This window comes from Thalassophryne amazonica, chromosome 14, assembly GCF_902500255.1.
Source record: "Thalassophryne amazonica chromosome 14, fThaAma1.1, whole genome shotgun sequence".
Lineage (NCBI taxonomy): Eukaryota > Metazoa > Chordata > Actinopteri > Batrachoidiformes > Batrachoididae > Thalassophryne > Thalassophryne amazonica.
In genome coordinates this window covers 22700896-22723554 of record NC_047116.1, presented here as the reverse complement: position 1 = coordinate 22723554, position 22659 = coordinate 22700896, and the positions used below count along the sequence as shown (strand labels likewise).

The 22659-nt window shown below is 45.6% G+C and overlaps 1 protein-coding gene across 1 annotated transcript in view; it reads left to right on the top strand.

Moving 5' to 3' along the window:
- LOC117525076 (vang-like protein 1) overlaps window positions 1-22659 on the top strand; it is a 56501-nt gene that overhangs the window by 1301 nt on the left and 32541 nt on the right. Inside the window, exon 2 of the mRNA XM_034186911.1 lies at window positions 133-304. Within this exon, the coding sequence (XP_034042802.1) occupies window positions 133-304 (172 nt within the window). The remainder of the gene's footprint in view (window positions 1-132; window positions 305-22659) is intronic.

The following is a 22659-nucleotide window of genomic DNA, read 5'->3' as shown; positions in this document are numbered from 1 at the left end:
AACGAAAGACCAGAATACTCGAATATGTATTTTACTATGTCGCACTACATGTGAACTTTGTGTGTTCTAGTGTTGGAAGACGCTAATGTCTATTTTATTTCTTTTTGGTGCACTCTTTCTTTCTTCTTTCAGGGAGCGAAATCGTGAACGGAACAAGGCCAGCGGGAGTAAGGACAGCGTTCGCTCTGAGAAGTCTGTGATCATCAACCCGCCTGACACACCCTCTCAGGACTCTCCCATTCACAATGGAGAGCCACTGCCAGGGGAACCCTCAGCTGCAGCAAATCATGGAGATGAGGCACAGGTATTAACTGAAAGTCCACGAGGAGACCATTTTGAGAACTGACCTGGATGTCCATTGCCTGGTGCATGATCACAATGTCATGCCTGATAGATTTCAATGAAGGACAAATTCCAACCAGTCATTGCATTAGGTCAATTTTGCTGATCCAATGAGTAACTCATGTTGTGAAAGTGTAGTGACACGGACCCACAACAGGGGGCGTAAATGAACGGACAATGGATAAGCCAAAATATAACAATTTAATGATGCAAATTGTGAACAATTGAATACAGACAAATGCAGTTTGAGAATAATAGTCAGTTATATGAAAAGTGACGTGTGGGCAGGCTCGAGGATAGAAGACGTCTGTCCAGAGAAGAGCCGGGTCCCACACGGCTTCCACCGCCAACGGATCTGAAGAACACCGGAGCCGACAAGCCCTGAATCTCCAGGTGGCCACCGTCTCCAGCTGTCAGACCTGGTACTGCTGGCAGGAAGCAAAGACAGTTAATGGTGGGTGTGTGGATACACACCCAGTAAATCCTCACACACTGTTACAGTTCCTCCAGGAGATAGCACCTCCACCGCCGAAGTAGGAATACACAAGCAGCTCCTGTTACCACTTATCTGGTTGGAGTGAGAGGTGAAGACGTCGGCACTCTCACAAACCGCCATCCCAGCTGACAAGGCACCACAGGACAACGGCTGCTAACAGATCACACGTAAGTTACAATTACTTAATACGGCAGAGAATATTACCTAATAGCTGATGATATCTCGGCAACGAGGTGGAGTTGCTTCCTGGATTTTATGGTGCTGGTGATGATGATGAGTGACAGCTGGTGCTATTGCTGAGTGACAGCTGTCACTCCCGGTTGCTCCGGCGCCTTCTCTTGCCTGAAGCTCACACTTCAGGCAGGGCGCCCTCTGGTGGTGGGCCAGCAGTACCTCCTCTTCAGCGGCCCACACAACAGGACCCCCCCCTCAACGGGCGCCTCCTGGCGCCCGACCAGGCTTGTCGGGATGTCGGTGATAGAAGTCGGCCAGGAGGGCCGGGTCCAGGATGAAGCTCCTCTTCACCCAGGAGCGTTCCTCAGGTCCATACCCCTCCCAGTCCACCAAGTACTGGAACCCCCGGCCCTTCTGACGGACGTCCAGGAGCCGGCGTACTGTCCATGCCGGCTCCCCGTCAATGATCCGGGCAGGAGGCGGCGCCGGTCCGGGGGTGCAGAGTGGTGAAGTGTGGTAGGGCTTAATCCGTGACACGTGGAAAACAGGATGGATCCGCAGTGAAGCCGGTAGCTTCAGCTTCACTGCAGCCGGACTGAGGACTTTGACGATGGGGAACGGTCCAATGAATCTGTCCTTAAGTTTCTGGGATTCCACATGCAGTGGGATGTCTTTGGTAGATAGCCAAACCTCCTGCCCGGGCTGGTATACAGGGGCCGGGGAATGCCGGCGGTCTGCATGGGCCTTGGCCCTCGTCCGGGCTTTCAGCAGGGCAGAGCGGGCAGTAAGCCACACCCGACGGCACCTCCTGAGGTGGGCCTGGACCGAGGGCACCCCGACCTCTCCCTCCACGAGCGGAAACAATGGGGGCTGGTACCCCAAACATACCTCAAATGGGGAGAGGCCGGTGGCAGATGAAACTTGGCTATTGTGAGTGTACTCAGTCCAGGCCAGATGGTTGCTCCAGGCCATCGGGTGTGCGGAGGTCATGCAGCGGAGTGCCTGCTCCAAATCCTGGTTGGTCCGCTCTGCCTGTCCGTTCGTCTGAGGATGGTACCCGGACGAGAGGCTTACGGTGGCCCCCAGTTCCCTACAGAAACTCCTCCAGACTTGCGAGGAGAACTGGGGACCACGGTCGGTGACAAAGTCAGATGGAATCCCATGCAGACGTACGACATGGTGGACCAGGAGGTCTGCTGTCTCCTGGGCCGTCGGGAGCTTTGTGAGGGCCACGAAGTGAGCCGCCTTGGAGAACCGGTCCACTATCGTGAAGATGGTGGTCATGCCCTGGGACGGCGGGAGGCCCGTGACGAAGTCCAGGCCGATGTGGGACCAGGGGCGGTGAGGCACAGGTAACGGCTGGAGGAGTCCCTGTGCCCGTTGGTGGTCAGCTTTTCCCCTGGCGCAGGTGGTGCAGGCCTGGACGTACTCCCGGACATCGGCTTCCATAGACGCCCACCAGAAGCGCTGCCGGACCACTGCCACAGTCCTTCGCACCCCGGGGTGACAGGAGAGCTTGGAACCGTGACAGAAGTCCAAAACTGCAGCTCTGGCTTCTGGTGGGACGTATAACTTGTCCTTCGGGCCAGTTCCCGGGTCCGGGTTCCATGCCAGGGCCTCCCGGACAGTCTTCTCCACGTCCTAGGTGAGGGTGGCCACGACAGTGGACTCGGGGATGATGGTTTCCATGGGATCTGACAGCTCAGCTTTGACTTCCTCTTCGTGAACCCGGGACAAGGCATCAGATCTTTGGTTCTTGGTCCCGGGGCAGTAGGTGATCTTGAAGTCAAAGCGCCCGAAGAACAGTGACCAGCGGGCTTGCCTGGAGTTCAGACGCTTGGCGGTCCGGATGTACTCCAGGTTCCGATGGTCCGTGAAAACCGCGAATGGAACCGCAGCTCCCTCCAACAGGTGTCTCCACTCCTCAAGAGTCTCTTTCACCGCAAGGAGTTCTCGATTGCCCACGTCATAGTTTCGCTCTGCCGGGGTCAACCTGCGGGAAAAATAGGCACAGGGGTGGAGAACCTTATCGGACTCCCTGCTCTGGGACAGCACGGCTCCTATCCCTGAGTCAGAGGCATCCACTTCAACAACAAACTGGCGGTTAGGATCGGGCTGCACCAGGACTGGCGCAGTCGAGAACCGACGTTTCAACTCCCTAAACGCGGCTTCGCACTGATCCGACCAGGTGAAGGGGACTTTGGAGGAGGTCAGGGCTGTCAATGGACTAACCACCTGACTGTAATCCTTAATAAACCTCCTATAGAAGTTCGCAAAGCCGAGGAACTGTTGCAGCTTCCTACGGCTTGTTGGTTGGGGCCAGTCTCTCACCGCCGCAACCTTGGCCGGATCAGGGGCGACAGAGTTGGAGGAGATTATGAACCCCAGGAAGGGGTTCCACCGCACTTCTCGCCATTCACAAAAAGCCGGTTTTCCAACAACCGCTGCAGGACCTGACGTACATGCTGAACATGGGTCTCAGGATCCGGGGAAAAGATGAGTATATCGTCCAGATATACGAAGACGAACCGATGCAGGAAGTCCCGCAAGACATCATTAACCAAGGCTTGGAACGTCGCGGGCGCATTGGTGAGGCCGAACGGCATGACCAGGTACTCAAAATGACCTAACGGGGTGTTGAATGCCGTCTTCCATTCATCTCCCTTCCGGATCCGAACCAGGTGGTACGCATTACGAAGATCAAGTTTAGTGAATATTTTGGCTCCATGCAGGGGCGTGAACACTGAATCCAACAGGGGCAACAGGTATCGGTTGTGAACCGTAATCTCGTTCAGCCCCCTGTAATCAATGCATGGACGGAGTCCGCCGTCTTTCTTGCCCACAAAAAAGAAACCAGCACCCATCGGGGAGGTGGAGTTCCGGATCAGCCCGGCAGCTAACGTGTCCCAGATGTAGGTCTCCATTGATTCGCGCTCTGGACGTGAGAGGTTGTACAGCCTACTGGACGGGTACTCAACGCCTGGCATCAACTCAATGGCACAATCGTACGGACGGTGCGGGGGAAGGGTGAGCGCCAGATCTTTGCTGAAAACGTCAGCAAGATCGTGGTACTCAATCGGCACCGTCATCAGATTGGGGGGAACTTTGACCTCCTCATTAGCAATTAAACCGGGGGGAACTGAGGATCCTAAACACTCCCGGTGGCAGGTTTCGCTCCACTGAGCCACAACCACAGACGGCCAATCAATCCGGGGATTGTGTTTTACCATCCATGGGAAGCCCAAAATCACGCGGGAGGTAGGAGTAACAAAAAACTCAATCTCCTCCCGATGATTCCCAGACACAACCAGAGTTACTGGTTGTGTTTTGTGTGTGATTAAAGGGAGAAGGGTGCCATCTAGTGCCCGCACCTTCAATGGCGAAGGAAGTGCCACCAGAGGGAGCCCTACCTCCCTTGCCCATCTGCTGTCCAGCAGATTCCCTTCTGACCCCGTGTCCACCAGTGCTGGGGCTTGAAGGGTTAAATCCTGCTCAGGATCGTAACTGGGAGACATGTGGAAATACATGTATGTCCCACGTGAAAATCTTGACCCACCCTTAACCCAGTTTCTAAGGGCGGGCGTTGGTGTTGTCGTTTTGGCCGTTTGGGGCAGTTTTTCTGTATGTGCTCTTTTGAGCTGCAGAGAAAACACTCCCCGCGGGCCAGCCTCCTCATTCTGTCATCTGATCTCATTTTGGCCCTGCGCGTTTCCCTAGCAACGTCAGCAGGGGGAGCTGTTGCCACACGGAGCACTGCGGCTGTGGAGCGTGGGGAGGGCGGAACCTTTTCGGACCCGGAAGGGAGAGGGACGGCGAGTGCCCGGCCATGTCCTTCGTCTCGCTCCCGACAGTGTTCTTCTAACCGATTGTCTAACCGTATAACCAGGTCGATAAGCCCGTCTAAATCCCGTGGCTCGTCCTTAGCCACCAGATGCTCCTTTAGGACCAGAGACAGTCCGTTTACAAAGGCGGCGTGGAGTGCAGCAGTATTCCAGCTGGAACCTCGCAGCCGCGATGCGGAAGTCGACTGCATACTCGGCTGCACTCCGACGCCCCTGTCTCATAGACAGCAGCACCGTTGAAGCGGTCTCGCCTCAGTGGGTGATCGAACACCAGTCTGAACTCCCTCACAAACTCAGTATACACTGTTAGGAGCCGTGCATTCTGCTCCCAAAGCACCGTAGCCCAGGCATGTGCCTCACCTCGAAGCAAATTAATCACATAAGCCACCCGGCTTGAGTCCGACGTGTACATGACGGGACGCTGTGCAAAGACGAGCGAACACTGCATTAAGAAGTCTGCGCACGTCTCTACACAACCTCCGTACGGTTCCGGGGGACTTATGTATGCTTCAGGGGACGGTGGGGGGGTTCGTTGAACGACCAGTGGAATGTCTATATTCGGCACCAAGACAGCAGAAGGAGGTGCTGCAGCCGCGCCCTGTGCACGCGCTTCCACCTCCGCGGTGAGAGCCTCCATCTTGCAATTGAGTATATTGCTCTGCTCGGTCACTAATTCCAACCGAGCAGTAAAGGCGGTGAGGATTTGCTGCAACTCACCAATCACGCCTCCTGCTGACGCCTGTGCACCCTGCTCTTCCATTGGTTGTCCAACAGATGGTTGACGCCCCTCGGAATCCATGACGTTGGCCGAGATATCCTGTTGTGAAAGTGTAGTGACACGGACCCACAACAGGGGGCGTAAATGAACGGACAATGGATAAGCCAAAATATAACAATTTAATGATGCAAATTGTGCACAACGGAATACAGACAAATGCAGTTTGAAAATAATAGTCAATTATACGAAAAGTGACGTGTGGGCAGGCTCGAGGATAGAAGACGTCCGTCCAGAGAAGAGCCGGGTCCCACACGGCTTCCACCGCCAACGGATCTGAAGAACACCGGAGCCGACAAGCCCTGAATCTCCAGGTGGCCACCGTCTCCAGCTGTTAGACCTGGTACTGCTGGCAGGAAGCAAAGACAGTTAATGGTGGGTGTGTGGATACACACCCAGTAAATCCTCACACACTGTTACAGTTCCTCCAGGAGGGAGCACCTCCACCTCCGAAGTAGGAATACACAAGCAGCTCCTGTTACCACTTATCTGGTTGGAGTGAGAGGCGAAGACGTCGGCCCTCTCACAAACCGCCAACCCAGCTGACAAGGCACCACAGGTCAACGGCTGCTAACAGATCACACGTAAGTTACAATTACTTAATACGGCAGAGAATATTACCTAATAGCTGATGATATCTCGGCAACAAGGTGGAGTTGCTTCCTGGCTTTTATGGTGCTGGTGATGATGATGAGTGACAGCTGGTGCTGTTGCTGAGTGACAGCTGTCACTCCCGGTTGCTCTGGCACCCTCTCGTGCCTGAAGCCCGCACTTCAGGCAGGGCGCCCTCTGGTGGTGGGCCAGCAGTACCTCCTCTTCAGCGGCCCACACAACAAATCAAGTTTTAAGACACTAGAAACAATCGTGGGATGATGCAACTCAAAGAAAGAATCGATATTCAGCTAAGTTAGAAAGCTGTGGAGCATCCAGATGCAATAAAATGTAGTGATGATCATTTAAAAACAGCTGAAAAGGGAGTAAGAGCTCAGGAAAGTTGCACATAAGGGTCAAGCAATGAACTATATCTAAGCAATGTACTATGTCAAGGTGCCTTAAATATGGACGGGAAAAAATATATAAGGTATATGTTGCAAATGTTCTTCAGAGCGGACTCTTGGGTACCTTTAAATTCAACTTTCACCAGATATATTTTATGTGAAAGTGACCCTGTTGTGGTAACAGGTCTACTGACGGCGTGGACGACCCCTGCCTATGGTGTTGACTCCTGTGTGGACTTCACATCTTCTTTATATTATTATGTTGTTTGATTTTCTATTTTCTGTTTCTTTGTCTTTGTAAAACTTTGTAAAAACCTTGTAACTGTTAGAATGGCCTAAGCAGCGGGTCACCCCTTTGAGTCTAGTCTGCTTGAGGTTTCTTCCTTAATATCATCAGAGGGAGTTTTTCCTTACCACTATCGCCTGTGTGCTTGCTCTAGGGGTTGGTAAGGTTAGACCTTACTTGTGTGAAGCGCCTTGAGGCAGCTTTGTTGTGATTTGGCGCTGTATAAATGAAAATAAATTGAAATTGAAATGTACTGTAAATGTCAGACACAGTAGTACTGTATTTTTCGGTCCAGGGGTGTTTGCAAAGAATTAGGCCTTTAGCCACTTGCTAAATACCATGAAGGACTTGAACTTGTTCCACTATAATGTATAATGAGTCGGCTCTATAGTGCCTTCTCATCCAACATCCCCTTCTGGATGGACAGCCACATTCCATCCTGTCAGTTTGCAGCTTGTGTCCATTGTAATCTATGTAAGGTAATCCACCATTGTATTGCATTAGCCCTCCAGACAAATGGGTCCAAATGGAACAGCACCGCCACCAATAGCACCGTTACCGTTTGCAGCGTCACCAAGTCCATCCCAACCAGTGCTTTTTGAAGACATTTCTGAGATGTGGCAGAGCTGGTCTAACACACAGGCTCAGATGCAGAGAGACGTCCTGGTATTCTGCGATTAGCTTGAGCATGCGGCCAAAACCCACTTTGAGGAAAGCTGATATGAATAATCCTTCATGTTTACTGGTATGCATATGACGCAAGCCTGCAGAATGCATGAATCTGTTTGAGTCATGCTGTGAGTGTCGCTTGTGAGACTGTCCATGCTGTTTTGTGAAACTGAGACATTGTAACTTTGTTCCCAAAAGCAGCAGATCCAGTTTTCTGATGACGTGATGCCGAGGCAACACCAAAGCAAATCTGTGTCACATTTAGAGAAACACGGGCTCATGTTTAATCAGGTTCTTGTGCTTTTTTGTGCCCTCCTCGCATTAATACCAGCCCACTAGCAGGAGGCACGCAGAGTTTTTCTTGCTAAGCTACACAGCAAGAAGCATGAACTGGAGATTGTCTGCAAGCTATAACTTGTTAATCTCATGATTCATAAAAACACATTACATGATTGTAAAATATCTTTATCTATACAAACTGCACACACCATGGTGTAAATTTTAGCCCCCACACATGCTAGCAGAGCTTAGCTGTTGTGTTCCGCGTGTGGTGGATTTATGTGGGAGAAGCAGACATTCATTGTGTTGTTTGTTGTTGTGCTTTGTGATGGTGTAATAGGCCTAAACAAAATCCATATTCAGCCACTGCCAGACAAGACGACTGCCAAGCCGTGGAACAGCAGCTTCACTCCAAAGCCCACTACCCTCTTTAGTCAGTGTGCACGGAGATCAGACCTGATTTGATAGCTGGTTTTAAGTGCATTAGCTTCGTCAGTGATGCACTGTAATTTTATCACTGATCAATAAATTAAAATGAACGAAAAGCAGGATGTGCATCCAGAGTAAAGCCCGTACCCAGTGGTGGGCACAGCTAACTAAAAAGTTAGCTTTAACCATTCATCCACTAGCTCAAAAGTTAACCTTTACAACGCTAAACTGATAAACTGCTAAAAAAAAAAAAATGGTAGCTGTTACCGCTAACTGCTAACTTGTAGTATTGACTCAGTTGCGGCCACATCGGATTACGTTGTCGGCTACTGATAAACCAGTTCTGACTTTCAGCGCCACTGTCATCGTCTTTATCAAAAGCAGTAAATCGCAGTATTAATAGTCACAGTTTGTCTCTTTATTATATTTACAGTATAAACTGTTACAGGAACGGCCGTGTTGCGTTCAACGCGATTGGTAAAATATATACCTCACCCGTCGCTTTGAGTTTCCCTGCCGAAGAAAACCCACGTAAGTTTTGTCCTTACATAAAAATACAGCAATAAGCAGGGGTGCACATAACTGGTAGTCATCGTGCTTGTATGTGCAAAAAAATCATTGATGCACAACAGAGAGAAACACTTTTCCTACAATCTGTCATTGCTTTCCTCTTATGAAGCACTTTCCTTGTGTTTTCTGCTGCGCATCATTTAGTATTAGCATGCACTAGCACCATGAGTACCAGTTATGTGCATGCCTGGCAATAAGTGTCTTGTCACTTTAAAAGTAAAGATTTGCGTGTACACACTGTCTTCAAAGCAGACACACTGTCGATTTATGCTACGGGAGCTCATCTCGACAGAACACCGGCCTGACTGTTGCAGACACACAACGGACAGGAACTAACATGTATGATTTTAGGGTTTAACATTTTTAACCGTTAAACTTTACTGACTTTACCAACAAAAATGTTAGTGGACTGAAAGTTAGTGGAACAAAATGTAGCGGAAGCTAATTGGTCCACTGATAGCTTTCAAAGTTAGCTGAAAAGCTAATATGCTAATGAAAAAGTTAGCTTAGCAAATTAGCGGTTAGCTGTGCCCTCCACTGCCCATCTGGTTGTTAAGTGTGATGTAACGCATCATGTGATTTTCAACTTCCGGCTCCAAACAAAAAAGGCGCGCTGTCATTAACATTGAGAACTGCACTGAGACGATCTGATCAGGCTGCACTTACACCGCTGCACACGGACAACAGCATTAACATTGCAACATAAAACTCTTTGTATATTGTGCCTAAAACTCTCCTGGATATATTGACTGGGTTTCTAGACGTTGTTACTGCGTTTGTTTTATGTAAAAATGTCAGACGCTCAGGTCGTTTCTCTGTTATTTTCAATTGGAGTTGCTGCGAGCTGCGATCGCTTCTTGTTCATGTTATTCGGTGAGAAAGTGAAGTTTGCACTTTAACGTCCTGTTTATTTTAATAAATATTTTTTTAGTAACAAATAGACATATATATTTTACCTGTGCATATTAAAATATGTAAAGTAAAAGAAAAAAAAAGTTTTATTAAGTGTTCTGACCGTAGAACCAGATGAATGCGGTTAACGGAGGTGGAGGTGGAGATGGGAGGGACGGAGGTTTGCGCACAATGTAAACACAAACTAAACTTAAACTGTAAATCCTTAAAATGATCAAACAGACGTAACTTTAATTGTAAACTTGGAGGTCTTTGGACCCGGAAACAGATTTATTATGTGATGCGTTACGTCAGCACTTAACAACCAGATCCCCACAACTCCATAGCCCCCTCCAAGCCCATCTCCATTCGGGGTTTTCACGTATCCCATAATTTCTTGCGTGCCAGAGAGTCGCTGCAGTCAAAAGAACATAGAGAATCCACACGATGACAGTTGTAAATTAATATTACACTACAAAAAATGTAATTTTTTTTATGCTCTTCTTCACGTTAATAAGAATCTGCTGCATGATACCCTGAAAACTTGCTAAAACAATTATAACAAATAATCCGTGTCTGTTACGTTTAATCTGCATGGAATTTAACAAACGCAAACCGAATTTCAGACATATATATTAGTCTGGAATAAAGAGGACAAACAGTGTTGTAAAGAACAATGATCAAGACGTTAAAGAGCAAACTTCACTTTCCCCCAGAATGACATGATCAGGAAGCGAGCGTAGCTCACAGCAGCTCCCATTGAAAATAACAGAGAGACAGCCTGTGATTCTCACGTTTACATAAAATGAACGCAATAACAATGTCTATAAACCCAGAGAATATATTCACAAGAGTTTTAGGCACAATATAAAAATTGTTTTATGTTGCGATGTTAATGGTGTTGTCCGTGTGCAGCGGTTAAAATACAGCGTGATCAGAGCGTCTCAGTGCAGTTCTCAATGTTACTGAGATCTCGCAGCGGGCCGACCTCTCCGAAGTTTTACGGGATTTGAAACCTGAAATCCTGACGTGCACCTCTTAAAAATTGTAACGTCAAGAAGACAGAGACCACATGTGCTGTGATTGGTCCGCTAACTACATTATTTCCAGAATCTCACTTTTCCGGTTACACAATCAACAACTTTCACAACCATAGATATCAAAGGATAGTTGGCCAGTCTTCATGACAAACATCTCGACCTCTATTTTTGAATTGCATTGTGACACCCACCAACATGTTAACCCCGACGGAGAACGTCGAAAGGTTCACATCTATGTTGAAGCAATTGCGTGGCCATGGAGTTACGTTGTAGCAGAAGCATAAAAAAGGCCTTAGGAGGTTATTATGGAGGCTGCTTGACAATTTTGTTATCCTTGTGATCCATTTTTACTTCTGCCCAGGTGTTTCAATCTGGGAGACAGGTATCACCCTTACATATGGGAAGAAAGGACTACTCTTTGGAGAATTTTGGCTAGATTATAGTGGATTTATCTATGGGGATTGCGCGAGACCTGTACTGTACAGTAGTTCCAGCTAATTTGTGCAGATCGGGTTGCTAAGTATTAAGAATGCAGGGCGGTTTAAGAAAGAGAAGGAGCAAAATGGGAGAGATGTGAAAGGAATCCTGATGGGATCGGACACTAAATGGAGGCGATGCTGAGTTCTGGTGTTACACATTAGTCTGGAAGCAGACACAGAATGAAAAGCATCTCGGACATCCCCCACCTACTGTCTGCTTCTCCTCATTTACTGCTCCCTCATACCTCAACCCCCCACTCTCTCACCTTACCTCTGTCTCCTTTTCTCATTCATCTTCTGGTTGCTGTTGGCATCCACTCCTCCGGCACGGCTGAATTAATTGGCAGCGACTGGTAATAGTTGGCAGAATTCATACTTGGATGAAATATTCCTGCAGTGCCTGGAATCTTGCAATTGTGCCTAATGCTAATTTCACATTCAACAAAAGTTTGCATTAACATGTTAATACTACAGAATGGTTCACAGCGGAACATACAGGCTTAATAACACGCAGTAATGAGATTTAATGTGGTGTCCGTGTTCTTTACTCAGTCCATCTTGTTTCCCAGCAGCTTTCCACATAATGGTGCCAAAAACCTTCACAAACACCGTTATTAATGTGCACGTACACAACTGCATCCATACACAAAAGCTTATCTGTTCAGCGTTGTCATTTTCCCATCCATCATTCTGTCTGCAGTTACTCCTCCTGCCACTGCTTTTAGTGACAAACATGAATAATACATTGTGAAGGACAGTGACTGGTTAATTACATGAATTAATGGCGGGCACACACAAAATAAATGCCACTTTAGGGCATGCTTATCATTAATTTATTCTCTCTGCGTCTTTTTCTTGAAAGCATTTATGTTTAAAATAACCTTGCCAGTTAAGGAGAATAAAATTTGACTCTAATTTGCAATGATGACCCATGAAATCCCAAGCTTTTTTTTGTCTTTCGGTGTACGTCCTGGCCAACCAATTACTACGGCACGTCAAATCCTGTCATCCTGTGTTACATCAACGTAGTCTTTTTAAAATGAGGCAGAATCATGGGGCCAAATTCCATGAAAACCAAACATCTCTAAATAGCATATGTACTGTGATGTTTACATGCTGCTCTGAACCTCTGTTGATTTAGATTTGCAAAGAAAATGTCAAAAGTAATATGAACATCAATGCTGCTGATTAGTCAACTGACCATTATGGGAATTATATGGGAAGTGTTGTGATCCTTAGCACACACACACACACACACACACACACACACACACACACACACACACACACACACACACACACACACACACACATATATATATATATATATACATATATATATATATATATAGTTGTGCTTGAAAGTTTACATAATACACTGGCTGAATTTTAGATTTATTTATTTTTTTTGGCCATCTTTCAAAGAATATGATGACACAAAAACTTTATTTGTTACTCATGGTTAGTGGTTGTGTGAAGCAATTTATTTTCAAATAACTGTGTTTACTGTTTTTAAATCATAATAACAACAGAAACTAACCAAATGACCCTGATCAAAACTTTACATACCCTAGTGATTTTGGCCTGATAACATGCAGACAAGTTGACACAAACAGGATGAATGGCTACTAAACCATCCTCACCTGTGATCTGTTTTCCTGTAATCAGTGTGTGTGTGTGTGTGTGTGTGTGTGTGTGTATATAAAAGGGCAGTGAATTTCTGGGCTCATGACAAACTGTTGCATCTTTCATCCAGTGCTGGTTTGTAAGTCACAAGGAAAGCAAAGGAATTGTCAGAGAAAAGGTAATTGAACTGTATAAAACAGGAAAGGGATATAAAAAAGATATGCAAGGGACTGAGAATGCCAATCAGCAGTGTTCAAAGTGGAAAATGAAGAATTCTGTTGGAACCAAACCACGGTTAGGTAGGCCAACAAAACTTTCAGCAACAACTGCCAGGAAGATTGTTTGGGATGCAAAGAAAAACCCACAAATAACTTCAGATGAAATATAGGACTCTCTGAAAACAAGTGGTGTGGCTGTTTCAAGATTCACAATAAGGAGGCACTTGAAGAAAACTGGGCTGCATGGTTGAGTCGCCAGAAGAAAGGCATTACTACGCAGACGCCATAAAGTACTCCACTTACAATATGCCAAACAGTTCAGAGAACAAAGCCATTTGGAGTGATGTCAAAATTTAACTTTTTGGCCACAACCATAAACGTTACATTTGGAGATGAGTCATCAAGGCCTATGATGAAAAGAGCACCCTTCCTACTGTGAAGCATGGAGGTGGATCACTGATGTTTTGGGGATGTGTGAGCCACAAAGGTACAGGAAACATGGTCAAAATTGATTGCAGGATGAATGTAGCATGTTATCAGAAAATACTGGAGGAAAATTTGAACTAATCAGCCCAGAACTGCACATGGGATATAAGAATTACAATATTTTTGTAATTCAAGTTCAAGTTTATTTGGTTCAAGGAAAGATCTTTGCAACACAAATTTAAACAAAACAATAATAACATCATAAAGTAGCAAGGTTGGAGTTTTTCTCATGACATAAAAAAAGATGTCTATGTTTTGTATTGTGTCATGAAGTAAGAAAGTTAATCATAAACCAAGACTTTTTGGACTTGGAACGTTTTAGGATTTTGGGGGGATTCTAGATCCCAACTATGGATCCAGATCTGTACCAAAATTTAAGATCTTGTTTATTTGTCCATTAAAAGTTTTGTGAAAATGGTTTTATTCATTTTTGAATAATCCTGATTTAAAAAAAACAAAAACAAAACAAAAACTGAACAACCAACCAGGAAAATAATTATATAATTTAAAAAATGATTGCTGTGTCAGAGATAACGATGCCAGGTTGCATTTGAGGCAAACATTGTTCAGATTGTTTCTGTCCCATTACAAATCTATGAAGTAAAATAAACATAACCTTAAAATGGTTTTAGGAATTTTGGCATACTAGGTTATTTTCTTATAATCAAAATAAAAAATGCTATTTTAAGTCAACCATTCAGTGTAATCTAATTGTGACCACACCATATTTTTTATTCATTTATATTTTCTTCATTTATTTATTTATGTTTTTATTCATTTATTTATTCCTAATATTATTCTGGCAGAGGTGGTGGCCAAGTGGTTGGTGCACTTGGTTTCACTTCGGACGGTTCCCAGTTCAAATCCCACCACTGCAACATTCCTCCATGTAATGTGGATTTGTGTCAGGAAGGGCATCCGGTGTAAAACTTGTGCCAAATCAACATGCAGATCCACCTCAGATTTGTTGTGGCGACCCAAGTGAAAACAAGAAGCAGCCAAAGGGATTTACTATTGCTAATGTTCAAAATATGAAATAAAACAAATGTTGTACAGTGGGAAAATGTTTAAAAAACTATCTTATTTAAGATTTTGAAATAGCACCATTTTCTTTACTAATTAGCATATTTATAATTGCTAATTTAATTCTGTAAATAATGAACATCCAGCCATCACCTTTATTTATATTTATAATTTCTGTGCATATATCACTATGCTTAAAACTTTTAACTCTTTAGATCAAAATCTAGATAAATTCAGTAATCGGCACAAACATTTAACTGCCCCTTTTTGATTGTAACACAGTTTGTTTCATTTGTGTGTTCCAGGATGACAATTGGGGAGAAACCACCACCGCAGGTAACAGGCACCTCAGAGCTGAGTATTTCCCAGGAGGAGGTTGTTGGCCTGGGGAAAGGGCTACAAGACCGGACCAAGAACCTCCGCCGCTACCTTCCTCTAGCACTGGGCGTGTGTGTGGGGCTGTTGGTGCTGGTCACGCCGCTGGTCTTCCTGCTCCTTCCAGCGGTAATGTGGCCAGACAGGCTGCAGGCGTGTGGAGCGGCCTGTGAGGGTCTTTACCTCTCCATCTCATTCAAGCTCCTCATCCTCCTGATGGCCGTTTGGGCTCTGTTTCTCCGGCCGGCCCGTGCCAGCCTGCCCAGAGTGTGCGCGTACCGTGCCTTTCTCACCACTCTGACACTGCTGCTCACCATGTCCTACTGGCTCTTCTACGGAGTCCGCATCCTTGATGCACAGGTTAGCTTGAGAACGGCCTCCTCATCCATTTCATCTATTTAATTTAAAACTTTAAAATGACATAAAAATTAGATATTAGGAGGGAATTGTCAAGATCAGTACAATTTTAACCAAATTTACAGATTGCTCTGACTGTTGGGCTTAATTTATTTATTTGTTCTTCTGTTTATCTAATGGCTATGTTTGGATGGATCAGTCACACAGTCAGGTACTAATCAGGCTTACTTTGTCTCACTTCTTGAGCTAATGGGATCAGGCGCACACAATGCAGCTTGGCTGCTTGGTTCAGAAAAAAAATGAATGATTTATTATAATTATTATCATCATCATCACTAATGGAAATAAACAATAGCGCCTATGTAGATAGTGTTTGTTAAAGCCGTGTGAACACAAGCATTGGGTTTTGTGTTTGGGATTTTTCTGCCACTGGATGGCATACTAGCTCCATATTTCAGGACCAAAGCCCAGCTCCCTCCTAAGCCACTCCTCTCCAACCCTTACTCGTCTCTTCTTTGCATCAAGCAGAAGGAACACCAGCTGAAGCATTTTAACAGACTGAATAGTTTTTCCATGTGGGAAAACACAGATGTACGTTGATTCTATTCTGACCACATTCTTGGTCTGAGGCCATTTTTTTAGCTTCTGAATATGATCTTTGGAGGACTTTTTGGAAAGTTTGCCATGTTGAACGCAACCACTATGCACTGAGCTCTGCTGTCTCTTTATAAAAGTGGGAGGGGCACCGTTTTCACACGGCACGACTCACATGCACTAAACAAGCACAGGATGGAATATTATACAATAGGAATGCACAAGTGGCTATTCCCGCTATGTAAATAAGGGACAGAAAAGCTTAGATAAGAACACACACAGAGGAAGCGTTGCTACATTATCTTTACAGGACATCATTAAGACATTGAATATTTGCATAGTAAATAATTGTTGGCTGCTATATTAATGTTTAAAATTTCATTTAAAGCACCTTTAAATGCAACTTAAGAACAACACAGCAGTAGGTTTCAGCAGTAAGTATGCTTATAACCTGAGATGTTATCTCAACAGGATGAGGATTACCACGGTATTGTCCCAGTTCGCCGTGTCCCTGGTGGACTCCCAGCTGTTCGTCCATTACCTGGCTGTGGTGCTGCTGGAACTCCGCCAGCTTCAGCTCTGCTACAGCGTGTGCGTGATACGCTCCACAGACGGAGAGACGCGCCATTACAACATGGGACAGCTCAGGTGTGTGTCTCGCCTCGCTGCATTGACCTCCTCGTTTTATTTCCGTGCAGATCCTAATTAGAGAAGAGGCTCGGAGAAGACACCGTAATGTTAATTTCACGTGAGGCTTTACCGCGGTGATGCTTGGCCACGGTTATTACATTCTATCATGGTGAAGTATGGGTGTAATTGGCAGCTCATGTTCGACAGAGAGGACGGCAGACACAGTAATTGAGGAACTCATCGGTTTCCTTATCTAGTTCACTCACAGCAAGCTCTTCTGTGATGTTTGGGGAGGAGGAATGAGAATGAGTTAGACACAGGCATTGCCGCGTGACTTAATTTTAATTAACTATGGGACAATACCGTCGGAGATATCAGCATAATTAGCTTAAGATACTCAAGTGAATGTCAGTTATTGACTTTGCTGATAACAGCGTAGGGCTTAGACAGCAAAAAGTGAGTAAGTGAGTGAGTTGAGTGAGTGGTGAGTGAGTGAGTGAGTGAGTGAGTGAGTGAGTGAGTGAGTGAGTGAGTGAGACTACAGCAGCCAGCTTGTGCAGACAATAACTAAAAACAATAATAAACTAGGACTGCAAGCAGTCATATACAGGCCCTCGTTCCGCGCAACCGCCCCTACCCAGGCCAGTGGGTGCCCTTGTGACCACATGTGGGCATGTGCATGCAGGGGTAACCACTCATCACACAGTTAAAATTTTAAACAAATCACACAGTGCATCAAGGAGTTATGACATGTTGATTTGTCATCCACTAGGGGGCGCTCAGTGTACAAACAGAGGGGCTGGGTGTGTTCAGGGGCCAACCGTCATCATACATGTGAAGTTTCAAGTCAATCAGGCAAAGCATGAAGGAGTTATCATGACTTGATGTTCCATGGCAAAGGGTCAAAATGGCGGCACCATAGCGGCCACACCCTTCAACTAGAGAAAAGCTTTCGATAACTTTTGGTCAGTATCATCTTTGGATGCTGTCAAAGAAATTTGAAGTGCATTGGACAAAATCCTAGGAGTTGTTCGTTCAAATACAACATGTGGAAATCATTTCAAAATGAGAAGAAAATGGCAAAATGGCTGACTTCCTGTTTGGAGTAGACTCATGGTGCAAGAGACTTTTTTGTACGTCTATGCAAGTCACACGTGTACCAATTTTCATCTCCCTACTCCAAAAAAACCCCTATGGGGAGGGGTTTTGGAAAGTTTCAAGGGGGCGCTATTGAGGCAATTTGCCCCGCCCACGGGCGATGCCCCATGAAGTGTAAGAGGTTGTCGTGCTTGACCTGTGTTTCAATTTTCATGATGATATGACAAAATTAAAGCCGTCAAAAGGAAGAACGTAATTTCATGGCGAATCGGCAATATTCGGCATGCCACCACACAGAAGCTGTTAATCGTAAGTTCACGGCGATCACTGCCTACGTTCACCAAGTTGTTCTGCATGTTTTAGAAGTGGATAGGAAGTTGATGGGGTTAAATATGTGACTTCAGTACTGTTTAAGTATAATGTTCATATGGCGAAGGGTCAAAATGGCGGCACCATAGCGGGTCACACCCTTCGACATACAGAAAAGCTTTCGATAACTTTGGTCAGTATCGTCTGTGGGTGATCTGGAGAAATTTGAAGTGCATTGGACAAAATCCCTAGGAGGAGTTCGTTCAAATACAACCTGTGGAAATCACGCCAAAATGACAAAACAATCAAAATGGCCGACTTCCTGTTTGGAGTAGACCCATGGTGCAAGAGACTTTTTTGTACGTCTATGCAAGTCATACGTGTACCAATTTTCATCTCCCTACTCCAAAAAAAACACTATGGGGAGGGGTTTTTGAAAGTTTCAAGGGGGCGCTATTGAGGCATTTTGCCCCGCCCATGGGCAACGCCCCATGAATTGTAAGAGGTTGTTGTGCTCGACCTGTGTATCAATTTTCATGATCATTTGACAAAATTAAAGCCGTCAAAAGGAAGAACGTAATTTCATGGCGATATGGGCAATATACGGCACGCCGCCACACGGACGCGTTACTCGTAACTTCACGGCGTTCATCGCCTACGTTCACCAATTTGTTCTGCATGTTTTAGAACTGGAATGAAGTTGATTGGGGTTAAGTATGTGACATCAGGACCTCTTAAAGTAAAAATAGGACATTTCTCACCACCACCAGGGGGCGCTATGGTGCAGGTGGGAACTTAAGATATGTAGATGTTCAGGGCGGAGCCCTCATCATGTCCAGCAACGTTAAAGGATCTACGATGAAGTTTGTGGGCGTGACAGCCGTTCGAAGTCAAATGGCGTGCTCCGAAAAGCTCGCCAAAGTTTGACGACCCCTACCAGCCACGCCTTTTGACTTAATTAGAATCTTTTGATAACTTTTGATCATCATTGTGTTGTGATGATTTTGACCAAATTTGAAGACGATCGGATGAAATCCCTAGGACGAGTTTGTTCAAATGTAAGTAGTGGAAATGGCCAAAAATGGCAAAGATTTGCTCAAAATCGAATCTTAAAATCAAAATGGCTGACTTCCTGTTGATATTTCACCATGACAGTAAGAGACTTTTTCGTGCGTCCTGGCAAAGTAAATGTGTACCAAATTTCGTGAGGCTACGACGAAAAAAGCCCAATGCGGAGGGGTTTTGAAAATTTCTAGGGGGCGCTATTTCGCGATTTTTATGCGACCATGTGCGACGCCCCCAAAATATCGAATTTCGGATCCGGCCGGACGACTTTGGGAAGTTTGGTGAGTTTTTGAGCATGGGAAGAGGCCGAAATTTCGATTTCAAAAGTGGCAAGAATAATAATTAATAATAATAAATAATAATAAATAATAATAATAATAAACAGCGCAATTACAATAGGGTCCTCGTAGGACGTTGCCTACTCGGGCCCTAATAATAATAATAATAATAATAATAAACAGCGCAATTACAATAGGGTCCTTGTAGGATGTTGCCTACTCGGGCCCTAAAAATATAACGCAATGCTGCAATACCCTCAGCTGTGTGAGCATAAAAATAGGAAACAGAATGTGACCTTTTGAACTCTTAAAATAGGTCAAAGTTAACCGTCTTTGAACTTGTCCAAGGTCTGTGTCCCAAGAATGTTTCCTGTGAATTTGAAGACTCTGGCAGTAATAGGACTGGACTTATGTTGAGCACAGACAGACGGACGGACGAAAAGAGTTTTCAATACCCGATGGCCATATTTGATGGCCTCCTGTAACCATAAATGCTATCATCTTGTAACAAACCTAATAAAAAGACCTATAACGAGAACAAATCCAGACGTCACTTCTTGGTGTTGCTAGCTGCTAACTTTGCTTCGTTTTAGGCTAAATATAACACCTTTGTCATATATTATGTAAAAGCTAGCAAGAAATAAACACTTCTAAAACAGAAAACACTGTTTTTGTAACCTGATAACGCCTCTGGAGTGATTTACAAGACATTTCGCGGGCGTCAACGTGCACGCTAACTTTCGCTAACTCTTCCGCTCTTGTCAAAAGCTCATGTACACATACATGCACGCCCTCCTGCAGACGCCATTAAAATATAAATATGTTATCATTGACTGATTGATTGATAGAGGGGTTTTATTGAACATGTACAAATTGTACGTAAGACAATAGGTTCTTAATAATTAATTAAACTGCAAATTATGAAGAACACAGTGCTCATACGGCTGAGGGTATTTTAGCATTGCATTTTTTTAAAGTAATCTCAAAGGGATACCAATCTATTCACTCACTGCATTTTACAGGTTAAATCCCAAAGCTTCAGACTTCAGACAACTTTATTGATCCCAAAATAGGGCAATTACGTTTACACTCCAATTACCTCAGACAAGATACAGCAATTAATCCACAATTATTACTTGTTTACCGTAATAATGGCACACATCAAAATTAAAGACAACACATATACATTTGACATTGTTTATGTGCACTAAACTTGAAGCAGTCCGTCATCCGAATTGAGGCAAAGTGGATGAAGGCCGCTGCAACTGGAGTTACGCCGCCGCTAGCTTGGGGGGAACGGGGACCTGCTGCAGGTAAAAACCGCGCAGCCCCCAGAGGGGAAAGGGGAAAGCTTAAATCTTAAAGTGCTTTTATATAACACCTAAATCAGGGGTGCCCAGGTTCGGTCCTCGAGATCTACCTTCCTGACACTCTTAGTTGTCTCCCTTGTCCAACGGCCCTTAGTGATTTTCCAGTCAGGCTGGGATTTGAACCGAGGATCTTCTGGTCTCAAGCCCAACGCCTTAACCACTAGACCAACTAACTGCTAATGAGTCTTTCATTGGATTCTGGTGTGTTGGAACAGGTAGACAATTAAGACTGTCAGGAAGGTAGATCTTGAGGACCGAACTTGGGCACCCCTGACCTAAATAGATCCTTGTCATTTGATTGGTGGTTTGTATGTCACGTGATAGGGATCGTTCGTACCATTTGCCATTGTGTTCCAATTTTGGTTTTATTTAGCTTGCAATTTTGGTGCTATATGTTTTGTGTTGTTGCATGCCACGGCCGCTGTGCTTGCTTACACTAGCGGCAACAGGACTTAGCTTAAAGACAAACATCAAGTACAGCGTAAGCCGTCTGGAGGCATTTGCAGTATTCACTGGGATCTCTACTTGAAGTACAAGCGCTGTCGGATTAAGAGCTGTACAAATTTCTGTCGGAATTTTTCGCTGAACTAAGGAAAACAGACAGCAGTCTGTACATGAAGAAGTCAATGCATGGCATCAGGTACGGACTACATCGTCAGGATTGTTTGGCATTATGTAAAACAAATAATGAATGTTTTTTCATTTGTGTAATGGTAAAAATATTTCATGAGGTGAAAGATGGAATGTTCCGTCTTTCACACATGAAATATTCTTACCATTGCAGTCATAAACATTCATTATTTGTATACTGTGCCAGTGTTATACCATTTTCTGAGCCCACTGGGATACTTTTGTGATTTGATCAGATTATAAAATAAAGGTGTGAATCATTTTATAGCTCCAATTTTTGCATGGAAAGTTTGTGGGCACATCTGTTATAACAGCACAGCTGGAAAGTAGTAATAAAACTCACTTCTTGTATGGCAGCAAATCGTTTGACTCATGTTCTGTGGATTGTTCAGGTTGGTGAATCATCATGAGTATCAGACTTCTGTCTCTTTTTTTTTTTAGTTTCACAGTTTCTCTGTGTTTCTCCACAGTATTCAGAGGGCAGTAAGCCACACCCGACGGCACCTCTGAGGTGGGCCTGGACCGAGGGCACCCCGACCTCTCCCTCACGAGCGGAAACAATGGGGGCTGGTACCCCAAACATACCTCAAAGGGGAGAGGCCGGTGGCAGATGAAACTTGGCTATTGTGAGTGTACTCAGTCCAGGCAGATGGTTGCTCCAGGCCATCGGGTGTGCGGAGGTCATGCAGCGGAGTGCCTGCTCCAAATCCTGGTTGGTCCGCTCTGCCTGTCCGTTCGTCTGAGGATGGTACCCGGACGAGAGGCTTACGGTGGCCCCAGTTCCCTACAGAAACTCCCAGACTTGCGAGGAGAAACTGGGGACCACGGTCGGTGACAAAGTCAGATGGAATCCCATGCAGACGTACGACATGGTGGACAGGAGGTCTGCTGTCTCCTGGGCCGTCGGGAGCTTTGTGAGGGCCACGAAGTGAGCCGCCTTGGAGAACGGTCCACTATCGTGAAGATGGTGGTCATGCCCTGGGACGGCGGGAGGCCCGTGACGAAGTCCAGGCCGATGTGGGACCAGGGGCGGTGAGGCACAGGAACGGCTGGAGGAGTCCCTGTGCCCGTTGGTGGTCAGCTTTTCCCCTGGCGCAGGTGGTGCAGGCCTGGACGTACTCCCGGACATCGGCTTCCATAGACGCCCACCAGAAGCGCTGCCGGACCACTGCCACAGTCCTTCGCACCCCGGGTGACAGGAGAGCTTGGAACCGTGACAGAAGTCCAAAACTGCAGCTCTGGCTTCTGGTGGGACGTATAACTTGTCCTTCGGGCCAGTTCCCGGGTCCGGTTCCATGCCAGGGCCTCCCGGACAGTCTTCTCCACGTCC